This window comes from Anas acuta, chromosome 1 (assembly GCF_963932015.1).
Source record: "Anas acuta chromosome 1, bAnaAcu1.1, whole genome shotgun sequence".
NCBI lineage: Eukaryota > Metazoa > Chordata > Aves > Anseriformes > Anatidae > Anas > Anas acuta.
In genome coordinates, this window is record NC_088979.1 from 174,937,158 (window position 1) to 174,949,679 (window position 12,522).

Sequence of the window (12,522 nt, forward strand, 5' to 3'; positions counted from 1 at the left end):
CCTGAGATGACACCTCAGTGATGTGGCCTTTTGGTGGGGCTGGGGCAAGGAAAGAGCCTGCTCACCTTGCTTCTGCAGTGTATGAGGAGGGACTTGGCATGCTTATTTTTCTTTGTAAATGATGTGATTACACTATGAATATACCTTAATTTTGGCATTAAACTGTCCTTCAAATGGAGCAGTGCTGCAAGGTCTGAAACTTTGACTTTTGTGGCTAAGTGGCAGCAGTGAAAAAAAAAAAAAAGTGTTTTTGTTTTGCTTTGTGCCTTATCTAGCTGAATGTGAAAGGCTCCAGGCTTGTATCACAGCTGTGCCTGGGAGTCCAGCCCTTAGCAAGAACAGGGAGCCTTAACACAGCCCCTCCTGCAGACGATTAAGCTTATATTTAATACTGGTCATTTTGAGAACAGGTTTTTAATGGAAGAAAATCAGGACTATTTGTTGACCCAGCAGCATGTAAATACTCTAATCTCTGATGAAAAATTAATGATGGTAATCAGTAATAAGCACTTGCCAGATTTTTTCCTTCACCTGTCATGTGCCTTGTATTACTTCAGCCTCTGTCAGCTCCCTTTACCAGCGAGGCAGGGAAAGCAGGATAAATGAAATGCTCTGTAAGCGATGGATCAAAGATAAGACGTAATCCTCACCTATTAGGCCTAATGAGAAGGAGCTGCTGAGGGGCCTTTTCTGAGACAGAGTAGTTTGGAGGCATATAGGGTGCAGAACATCCAGATTTACTTCTTTCTATTAGGCAGCATTGCTTCTTCTAAAATTAATTGCCTTTTCAATGTCTAGGCATTAAACTGCTTTTGCACAAGGGAATATAGCCCAGGACAACTGCTAGAAGAGGCCGAAGGAAGCACGGCTCCCTCCATCGGCTTTGCTACCGCTGTGCTTTAAGCACATCCATGGCACCCAGAGCATGGGTGCACCACGGAGACAGAGGGAGGTGATTCCTCCCCTTGCTGCCCCTTTTTTCTGGGCTTTACAGGGTAGCTGTACAGCACACCTTCCCCCCTCATGCACACTTCCATTAGCCTACGGATTCTGCTGTATGTGAGGGGTTAATGAGCTCTTTCTTACCCCAAGGGTTAGAAGGGTTTCTGCTGGCCATGGAGCCTGCAGCCCTTCTAATATTGCATTATAGAAAACCCCATCCATGGATTGTTTTTAAAACTTACACTAATACAGCCACTTTTGCCTCATTCTCTGCATAGCTCTGCAAAATTCTTGGAACCTTTTTGTTTTCTGTCTAAATTTAATTCTGGGCAGTTTAAACACCCTTGGTTTTATGCAAGTGTTGTCCCTTAGTTTATCACCTCTTCCTTCTTGAAGTATTTTTGAACAAGAGCACATATCCTCCTTCCAGTCCTTGTTTACTGTGATGAAACAAACCATGCTCTCTTCATCTTCCCTTTGGCAGCCCTCCTTTGCATCTGTTTTAGTCTGAATATCTCTTTCTCTAACAGCAGTGACCAAAACTATAATTATATTCGACTGTTGCTGTCTGCGCCCTGTGCAAAAGAATTGGTATTTTCAGATTGCTACTGGAATTGCCACTGGCAGGAAATACCTTAAAATCAATGCCTCACATTACAACATTTAAAAGTTTTATTTTCTTTCCTTTGGTAATGAATCATCTTTCAATTGAGATCCCCTTCTGCACAGATAATTAGAAACTAAGACATGGCGTAGGGGTGATTTCTTTTTGATATTGCACAAAGGGAGATTATTTTATGTCTTTACCTTTTCATTTCCTGGTCTGGTCTCTTTCCTCCTGCCCTTTAAAATCAGAGCAAGGACACTACATCAATTTTGCAAAGATTGACATTATCACTTCCTAAATTAAAGTATGAACTTCTTGATTATTTTTTTTCCAGCATGCAAACCTGTCACATTCAGATGTGAACATTCACCTGGGCAGACAGACTTTGCTGTCTTCTCTGACAATGAGTAACCTGGTATGGTTATGTAGTATCTTCTGACTTTTTATTTTCTTAATTTTAGATTCCAAATTCACTCCAATGCCTCATTTTTCAGGCTCACTCCCATTTCCCTGTCCATGGAATTTTCTGTGGTGCATCAATACACATACTGATTTTTGTAGCTGTGAATTTGCTGACTCAATTTGTTTGGAAACTGGATAAATGCACATCATTCCCACGGGGACTTCTTCAAAGCAGTAAGATTCCTTTAACTTGATTTTCTGCATTATATTATTATTCCTTCCATTGTTGTTATATTTGTATTCTTCAGGGGCATTTTTTTTTTTTTCATTCTAGCCTGTTTTCTGCTTGCATTCATGCTGCCCTGAACTCCCATTATTCAAAATATTCATGATCCCTCCTAGATTCACCTGTTAATTATCACGTTCTTCAGCCCATTGATTATTTAGCATATCCTAGTATTTGACCCACAACCAAACCATCTGCTATCAATAACCCACCCCCCCTCAATTTAAAAGATTTTTTCCTTGTCTGTCCAGTTCCAATTTCCCTATTTCATTTTCTTCTGTTTTAGAGTATCACGTGGGACTCCACACCTAATGCCTCAATAAACTTCCTGAAAATAATTTTACTTTTATACTCTGTGCTGTAGCGAACACATCCGTGATAGTTGGGAATCCTCGCAAGTTGCTGATATTTTTAAAGTAACTGAAAACTAATTACAGTTAGAGTGATAAATCTGTTGTGCCTGCGCATTTTAAAGTGGTTTTGAAGGGAGCACAGACTCCTAATTAGTGCCTGATAGTGCAGCACTGGCAATGCTGAGGATCAAAGAGTTTATTTTGAAAGGATTCATCATACATGCATCCTGTGAATTTATACAACATGGCCTAAAACAGTCTGAATTAATTACTCTGTAGCTAAATTCAATTCTAAGTGTATTTGTAAAAAAACCCTACACCTAGGAAAAAGTAGTTACAGCAATAAACAATAGAGGAAAAAGGGTTTCCAACAAAAAAAGAGTGTAATTGCAAATCCAGATCTTCCTCTGAAATAAGCACCTCCTTCCCTTTCCTCAAGACAGCCATATGTACAAAAATTGGCAGTTTTTTGCCTTTTAAAATGAACCAAATCTTTTCACAGAATGAACCTCATTTAAACACAGACACTTCTTGTCTGTCCTATGATATTGTTTCTAAGAATTCACTTGTACCTTCCTGTTGTTGAAAATGTCACTTTACTGATGTCCAGTATTGCCATTGCTTACCACACCCCTCTGCTTGACATAGGCAAGAAGTTGCACAGAAATGAGTAGTAAGATTGTAGCATGCTGTAAATAATACTTCGCAACTTGAACAACTTTGAGAGGATTCACATATGAAAGTTAAAAGATAAAAGGAAATGCATAATTTATTATTCAGGTATCAACTGCTAAATTTCTCTTGCCTAGAAACACGCGAAGTTTGGCATCCAAAACTGAAGCTTCTATAATAAGCTTCTCAACTCGCATAACATTTTCAAACAGTTCACTAGTTATTTCCTTTATCCTCTGACAGGAATAGCAGCTCAAATGAAGTCTGGGGGCTTGGAATTATTTTCAAATAATGAATGAACCAATGTGAAGTCATTCCAGTGAAAACAATAAGCAGCAAGTCCCCAGAATATCAGTTAATTTTGATAATTTAATATGCCATTTATAGTCATCTAAACATCTTACTGAATACGGTTATATACAAAAACATTGGAAATAATAAAAAAAGAACTTAGATGTTATCTTTCAAATGTAAAAGTGCAATTAACACAGGAAAAGTGTTTCCAAGATGTTACATTTCTTTATATTAACTGGCTGCATAAGAGCCTCAACAGGTATATTGCCTACTCTAAAGCGAAAGAAGATTTTATTTTTTGTTAATTTTGAACAAGCCTGGTAGTTGATGAATAAAGGCTCACTGCCACCATAATTATGGTACATACATTGAAAAATGTACAGCACAATTGTTTTCATAATTTTCAGTTTTTACCAACTTTAACAAATTTAAGTAGAACAACATTAAGATCCCTAAAGTTCAAAAAATAATTAACACCATAAAACTTTATATCAAGTTAAGTGTGCACAAAACAGCCATCCTGAACTGCTTTCACCAGAACTCTACGGACAGCTTTCCAGAGATGTTATTTACCCACAATAAACATTCTTCCTTTACAGTACTGGAGGAGTTTTCTGGAATAGGATTTACATTTACAATCTTTCATGCATTACATATTCACAATTTGGAAATAAAGGGAAGGCCTTCATACATGTCAGCCTTTAACCTTATCCAATCATGAAATTTCTGCAAAGTCGATTTTTCTTGTGTTAATATTTTTGCAGCTTTTTTCAGTTTTTCTTCATTTCGTTCTAAATAGCGAATTCCATCTGTCTGCAGCTGATTGAGTTTCTCTTTCCGACTTTCATCCAGAGGTATGTCTTCATTCATAAGAGGGTTAAATCTGAAGTAAGTATCTGGTGGTAACAGTGCATCCAGCATGGTGTGAACTTCTGTATTTAAAACAAATGTACGAAACTGTTACATTTACAGGAGAGAGAGACAGTCCTACAATCTGAACACCAAGTGCTTTGGAGTGACACAATGATTTTAAGTATGTACTGCTTTGCTAAGTAAACATCTTTCCACCATTGTCTTATCAAAAAAAAAAAAAAAAACACAAAACATAAAAAACCACCTTTCTCATTAGAAGTTTGCAAACAACACTATACATGTTTTTTTCTCTGGAAAATGTTTATCTTGTATTCTAAGACAACCTCAGTTACGATAATCGAGAATGATAATTCTAAGAATCTTAAAAAAAATAATCACAGTACAAATGCACCTTAAGACACTAACCTTCTGTATCAGTTGCGCTGCTGATAACATTTGTGAGTTTGGCTTTCAGACTGGTGTATGTGACATTTGTCTTTCCTTCACTTTCATATCGACCAGTACCCAGCGATATCAGACACTGCAATGGAACATTTGGCCAAAGACACTTGCACTCGTGAACTGCCAGTGCAGAAGGATTGTTTAGAAGCAAACCTCCATCCTGTAAATTAAAAGTAAAGCTTTAGCATTATATATAATACATAGTCATGAAAGAAATCACAATGATAAACTAAACTTGCAATAGCATTAATATACAAGACTATGTCAGTGAAATAGGCAGTGATTTCCAACTTCCGTGCAACTGTTCTGTTTGTGCTATGCAGCAGGTTTCCTGCGCTTCTGGAGCACCTCTCAGGTCTCTGGTCAGTTCTGCTGGTGTCAGTGTTGTGTGGAAGAGGTAGGTTGAAACAGTAGCATTCACTGGAAAATCTGAATGAAGTCATGAGTTCATCTTCAGAAGATCTTTAAGCTAAGATAGACAAGCTATAGAGAATTCTTTAAACAACCCAGAAGTCTGCATCTGAAAACGTTTATTACTTCTATTACAAGGTTATATTCTGTAACAAAATTCAAACCTGCAGATCCTAAAATAAAAACAAATAAATTACAAGAGCTAAGGATGCTCTATAGGCACAGTAATTACACAGGATGCTATAGCCTAGATTTAAGACTTGGAAAAATGACAGAACAGTTTAGGTTAGAAGGGACCTATTGAGATCATCTAGTCCAACCCCGCTCCTCAAGCAGGGTCGGCTGGAGAATGTTGCTGAGGGCCACATCCAGTTGGGTTTTAAACATCTCCACAAATGGAGACTCCAAACCTCTCCAGACAACCTGTTCCAGTGTTTGACCACCCTAAGTCTTCTTCTGTTCAGATGGAATTTAATGTATTTTAATTTATGCCATTGCCTGATGTCCTTTCAGAGGGTACTACTGGGAAGAATGTGGATCCCTTTTATTTGTACACATGGGCAAGATACCCCACATAAGCCACTCTAGGCTGAACATTCCCAGCTCTCTCAGTCTCTCCTCCTGTAAGAGACGCTCCAGTCCCTTCATCAGCTTTGTGGCCCCACACTGAACTTGCTCCTGTATGCGCTCTATTTCTGGGGAACTGGATACAGTACTCCAGATGCAGCCTCACCAGTGTGGCAAGTAAAGATTATCTCCCCTGACCTGCTTGCAGCACTGTTCTTAATGCAGCCCAGGATGCTGTTGGCCTTCTTTGCCACAAGAGTGCATTGCTGGTTCACGTTCAGCTTGTCCAGTAGGACCCCAAGGTCCCTCTGCCCAGCTGCTTTACAACCAGTCTGTCCCAGCATGGGTTGGTGCCTGGGGATATTCCACTCCATACACAGGGTTGCGTTTCTCCTTTTTGAACTTCGTGAGAATTCTCCAGCCTGCTGAGGTCCCCCTGAGCAGAGGCACAACCACCTGATGTACTAGTGACTCCACCCAGGTAATGCATGATCTGCAAGCTTCCTGCAGGTGCACTCTGTTCCATCATCAAGGTCATTACTGAAGATGTTAAACCTTACTGCCACTGGTACCGGCTTCTGGGATACATCTCTGGTGACTTGCTTTCAACTGGCCTTTGAGACACAAACCTCTTGGCCTGGCCATTCAGCTCATCTGCATTCCACCTCACTGTCTACAGTGTTATGGGAAATGATGTCAAAGGCTTTTTTTTTTTTTTTTTTTTTTTATCATTAAGGTAAACAATATCCAGTGCTCTCCTCTTGCCCATGAAGCTAGTCACTTCATCGTAGAAGGCTATCAGGTTGGTCAATCATGAGATGCCCTTTGTACAGCCATGCTGACTACTCATGAACATGCAGAGGATTTTGGTTTCAAAATTTCTGTAGTAAATAATAGCAGAGACCAAGATTTTTTTTTTAGCTATTCAAAAATCTATGCAAAAAAACCTTCAAAATATAGAAGAGAAAGAATATGGACTACTATAAGCATTATGCAAAAGCTCCCTGAACTCCCTACAGCCTATACCTGACAACCACATTACAAGAAAAGGAAATAAACAAATCAACTTAGCTCAAGGAGAGTTTGGAATAAAAACTGTTTTGGAGTCAATACACGCTTTACTGAAGCTCCTTTTAACTACAGCTGTGCTAGATAAGTAAAAACAGGATTACTGAGCTTTGATATTTTTTTTTAATTAAGCTTCCATTTCAAACTACAAAAAGATCTTTGAACTGCTTCTGGACTACTGTCCACTTTGCTCAAAACACTGCTAAAATGAATAGCCTTTTCAGTGCCTATTATCCTTATGTTTAAATTAGATTTGATGAAGAAAACTAAATACAAGGATGTTTTTGTCCTTGATAAAATTCCCCATGAATCTTAATCTGAAATCTTAATACTTATCTTTGTGGTGCTTACTTTCTTTGTATCCTAAATGAAAAAATGCTTACCAAATAATTTCCACTGATCTTGTCAATATAATTTAATTAAACATGATTTTTTCCACCATGGGAAAGATTAGAGTTATCAAAATACATGATGTAGTTAATACTAGATTACTGCATTTTTGTCAATTTGACAAATAGAAGACCAAAGGAATGTAAACTACACATATCAAATGTGCACTACGATGACATTACCAGCTTCATGCAACTATTTCCATACTTCAACATTCTCCAATTTAGGTTTGTTGGACTAACAGTAAATATCCACTCCTAGTACTTTTTGGACACCTTTAATATAATTAAAGCATTTATAAAGCTATATGTAATTTTTGGCAAGTTAGGACTCAATAAGGAAGTGATTTCTTTTTCTTCACCTGCAAACAGATTACAATTGATAATCAATATTGTGCTTCAAATCAGCTTAGTCTGTTAAACAAAGATGTTTATCACATTGCTTTTCTGCTTACAATGATCGACTACTGAAGCAGCAAATAATGTTACAATAAACTGGACTTCTCAGGAATCAATGAGGAAAATACTTCAATAATTTATCTCAGAAAGCTCCAGAAAGCTTAGAACAAATTATGTCACAGGAATGAAATCTTCATGTAAAAAATATTGTACAAGTTGTAAAATTGGTTTCAGTGATCTCACATGTAGGTGAATTGTGAGGAAAACTATAAACAAACAAAAAATCAAGGTATAAGTTTAAAAAAGTGACTTTTTTGATTCTGAATAATTGCTTGCTTTCTTGATCTTCATGAAATTGCACAAAAACTCTTCCCTGAGAAATAAATTGACTATCGATATTGAAAAATATTGACTATCAACATGAAAGATCTAATTCTTAAAAAAGTAATAATGCAAAGAAATCATGACATGTGATTCTTCATGTTCATCCTTGGGACACTGGAATCCAATTCCAAGTGAGTCAGTCTGCACTTTCGTATATAAGATACACTGAGATCACCGGGATTTTCACCAATCATTGCTTAGGAATTCCCCTGCGTTCAGCCTATCAATTTATTTTGGAGAACAACAATTTATTTGGTATCTTTACTTTTTTTTCCTGATTTCGTTTAAGTTATTCAATAGTTATATAATTTTATACGAAGTGATATAAATTATTTATAACTTACCAATTAAAGCATTTCTATTTTAAGTGCTTAGCTTTTTAAAGATCGGTTAACGAATGTGCAGTATAACCAAGAGACCGAGTGACTGCTAGTAGTATGCAACGTCCCTTGAATAACACAATAGCTTCCTCTTCCATTATTACTTTCTATGAGCTTTCTTGCCACTTTGAAAAGTTTCATACAGTTAAATAGCCGGAGATAAGTGATAAAATAAATTGGCCTTGTTTATCTTGTCTATGGGTACAGAGGTGCCTGTTGGCCAAAATCTGATTCTTGTCTCTGTTTCCAGAAGGAAGTAATTCAGTCTGGGAGTTGATTCCATTTCAAATGCTATACTTTCTTGGTACTATCTCTCGTCTTTAATCTGCCTATTTTTCAAGCTTAGATTTAAGTGCTCTACTTAGTAGGATGGAAGAACTAGGATCTACACAAGACGCTTCTGCACCAGGGAGGAATGACAAACCAAGCATGGCAATCCAGAAGGAAGAAGTTTCACCGAGGCATTTAAATGTATTGATGAAGGACAGTCATGGCTGGGGAACATACAAACCAAACATCAGTAAAATACTGTGTTGTTTTTCTACAAACTGGGTAGTTGTGATGTGCTATGGGGAAAAATATGAATCACTGAAAAGATATGGGAAAGTAGGTATCCTAGTGACAAGCTGCACTTAATATGTCACGGAATGACAACTTCTGTGTGCCCGACTCTTCACAAATAAAACTGTTTACAAAATAATGCATTTTACAATATTTGAAAGTATGATGATTAACAAATGCTGATAGTAAGACATGCAAAAGGCACTGACAGAATGCAACCTTCAAAGTGTCTGAAAATTGTTGCATCCCTTGTGTCCATTATCTTTTTTAAATTAAATATATTTTCACAACATTATTTATAGTGGAAGAGCAAACATGTAATGGATCCATGCTAGGGTAGCACAATTCTGCTCTCCTAAAGCCTTCATATAAACAAAATAAACAAAAAAGCATTTTTATACGACACACAGCATCACAAAAATCTTGTTGACATAAAGTGATAGTTTAAATTACACTATAAGCTTCAGATGCAATTCCAGTTCTAGAAAGCAATGCTTTGTGTGGCCCTAAACCTTTTCAGTTCCTAATAAATTTGGTTTCTTTTTGATAGAGTAAAGCATTTCCAAGTACTGTGGAGCCCCTTTTACCTACATTACTAGATAAGAGCCATACCACAGCAGTAATCTGTGTACATATAGAAAAAAACAATATGAACCGTTTATTAGACACAATACTATATTATCAACACACATTTGCATGAATGAATATTAATGACATGTTAGGTTAAAAGCATAACCTGTAGGTCAAGTGAAGTGATTATTCCCTTTTATTAAGTTCTCATGAGGTCACACTGGGAATACTGCATCCAGTTTTAGACACCCAGTTACAAGACACTGAGAAACTGGAATGTGGACAGTGAAGAACCACTAAGATGCTTTGGGGGCTGAACATAAGTGAGAAGATAGGCAGAAATATGGGTTTGCTCTGCCTGGAAAAAGAGAAAGCCAAGGAAGAATCTAATCAGTCTTTTACTATTAAAAATGGGAGAATACACAGCCAGACTCTTTTTAAGAAGTGCAGAACAGAGCACAGATAGAGAAAGCTGTAGCATCTCCATTCTGGGATATTTTCAAAATTCAGCTGGGTGAGGCCCTGTCCTGAGAAAGCTGCCCTAACTGTGAAGTTTACCTGCTTTGGAACAGGAGGCTGGACAAGACTACCTCCTGGGTCCTCAACCTCTCAATTTTCCTGAAGTTCTACTCTACTTAAAAAAATAGCACACGAAACATTGTAAAGGCATGTTATTTTAGCTGTAAAATGAACCCATTTTAAAAGCCATTCTTACAAGAAATTGAACTTTGTCAGTACTATCAGAAGTCTTATAAAAACAATATATATGCAAATATGCTTTTCCCACTTGCTGCTCTTCGTTTGGAAATGAACTGAAACTTGCAGGAACTCTTTAAATGACTGAAGTGCTGACCAATATCCCCAAAAATGTGCAATTATCTGAAGTTCTGACTATGTGCTAGGCAAACAGCCAGAGTAGAGCAGTGCCTCACTCTTTGTTCTCCCATTCTTAGATCGCCTGTCCTTGACTACATTTCACCGTCTTCTCTCGTTTCATTAGTTCTCAGTGTAATTGCAATCTTTTTCACTTCCCAAACATACATGAGTCACCCCTTCCCTTTGTGTTCTGTGCTGCTACGGTCAGTGCGCTGGCATCTCCTGTCCACTTCTTCGTGTTCTGAACTCTGCAAAACCAATCCACGCTTAAGGCAACTTCATTTGCTGGCAGCACACTGAGCACAAAGTGCCACAGCAAGCAAGTGCTGAAGAAGGGTTTATAATTTTCCTAATGACAGTTAGCAGTAGAGAAGGCTTTAAAAATACAGTAAAAAATAATTGAGGAATATTTAAGAATAAAATCTTAAAACAGAGACATGTATAAACAAGCTTGTTTGTGCTAGCAAAGCAATAAAGTCACTCAGACATTACTTTCAGTCTTTTGCCAAAGGCTTTCCAAGTGGCAAACATACAATTGTTATGCTTTACTCAACCTTTAATCAAGTAATTCCTAAGTGAAGTTTATGAAATGTTTTCCCTGCCCCATACAGATTTTTCTAGAACTTGCCCAATGCAAACATAACCTTATTTTTAGGGCCTAGCATTGGTCAGCTGGAGTCTAAAGCTATAAGCTAATATTTTCTACAAGTGTATTTAAAGTTACAAAATAGCCAGGGAAGGCTCCCTTGTCATTTGTCTACCAGATCTAATTATTTAAAGCCCCCAAAATTCACTTTTTGTAGGCATGTGCTCCATGGAAATCTCTTTGCTGAAGATACAAGGCTTACATGGTTCTAGTGATAAGATAAATCCTGGTTAAATACTGTCAAATTTTCCTTATTTATTTCATAATCAGAAGGGAGGTCTCAAAGAAGGCAAGTGCTCCAGACCACCTGGAGCCTGGTAACACAGAACCTGCTGAAAATCCTGTCCCATATAAATAAGTATGGTGAAAGCACATAAAATCACCACTCAGATATTTATTTCAATAATTTAAACCAGTTGTTAAACTGATGTTGAAAAAAGTTTGAACCATACTTTACCATGGACTTTAATTGAAGTTCAGAATACACTGCATGTTCATAAGCTATCATTACACTTCTTAATTGTGTCAGATTCAAGTTGTGCCTTGCAATTGCTCCGTGTAACATCCTGTGTGCTGAAGTTTCGCTTAAGTGATGTTAAGCTTTGTGGAGAAAATAATTTAGCATTGGGTGAAGGATATATGACTTAGGAAAGCCAAGTCTGATATTTGGAAGCTGAGTTTGTTGGCTCCATAGTAACCATTTCACCTCACTGCCTATGCAGACATGCTTTGCATTTTAGTTCACTTTTACAGACTTGCTCTGTTGTTTACTTTCATTGTATTTGTGGAAGAACTGGAGACAGAATTAGTACAAAGCCATCAGAGGGTAAGACAAGACAGGCAAAGATTCTCAACAGAGTTTTGACAAGTATTTTTCAAACTCTATGTTTAAAACCAACATAAAAATCATGAACAGGCACAGATTAAGGCTGGGGCTTGTTGTTTCAAATGAGGAGTTTGAAGAGTCTGAACTTTTGCAAGCGATTACTTGGCTGAAAAATTAAAATACATATTCCAAAAGCATTTACTGGAGTTTCCATAGATAAAAAGGTATGTCTTGCTGAGGCAATAACAAATTCAGTATGTTTACATGAGCAGCAGCAAACGTTCCCAGAGTAGAAAACAAGAGATAGAAACAGGAGGTTTGTTTGACTATTTGTAAGATCTCCCATACTGATATCTTCGAGATTCAGATCCCAGTCAGTCCTCTGATTGCACTGGGCATCCAGTGCTGGCATGACACTAGACAGAGCTTCATGGCTTGCTTAGGCAAAGGTCACTGGGCTACCAAATAACAGTTCTCAATATATACACTGTGAAAAAGGAGAGTGTGTGTATCAGATTTAGCTGGACAATATGCCAGCTCCCACAGCGTTCAGTACAAAATACTGAATACAAATA

At 37.5% G+C, this 12,522-nt stretch overlaps 1 protein-coding gene across 7 annotated transcripts in view; it reads right to left on the bottom strand.

Moving 5' to 3' along the window:
* Positions 1–3,611: 3,611 nt before the first annotated feature.
* PNPLA8 (patatin like phospholipase domain containing 8) overlaps positions 3,612–12,522 on the bottom strand; it is a 36,462-nt gene continuing 27,551 nt past the window's right edge. For 6 of the 7 annotated variants that reach the window (XM_068669463.1, XM_068669460.1, XM_068669461.1 and 3 more), the window contains exons 10-11: positions 4,835–5,030; positions 3,612–4,488 (exon numbers count right to left, since the gene is read on the bottom strand). In XM_068669463.1, coding sequence (XP_068525564.1) covers positions 4,214–4,488; positions 4,835–5,030 — 471 coding nt within the window. In that variant the 3' untranslated portion in view covers positions 3,612–4,213. Of the gene's footprint in view, positions 4,489–4,834; positions 5,031–12,171; positions 12,435–12,522 lie in introns of those variants that run through there. The other variant, XM_068669466.1, reaches the window with a different exon arrangement.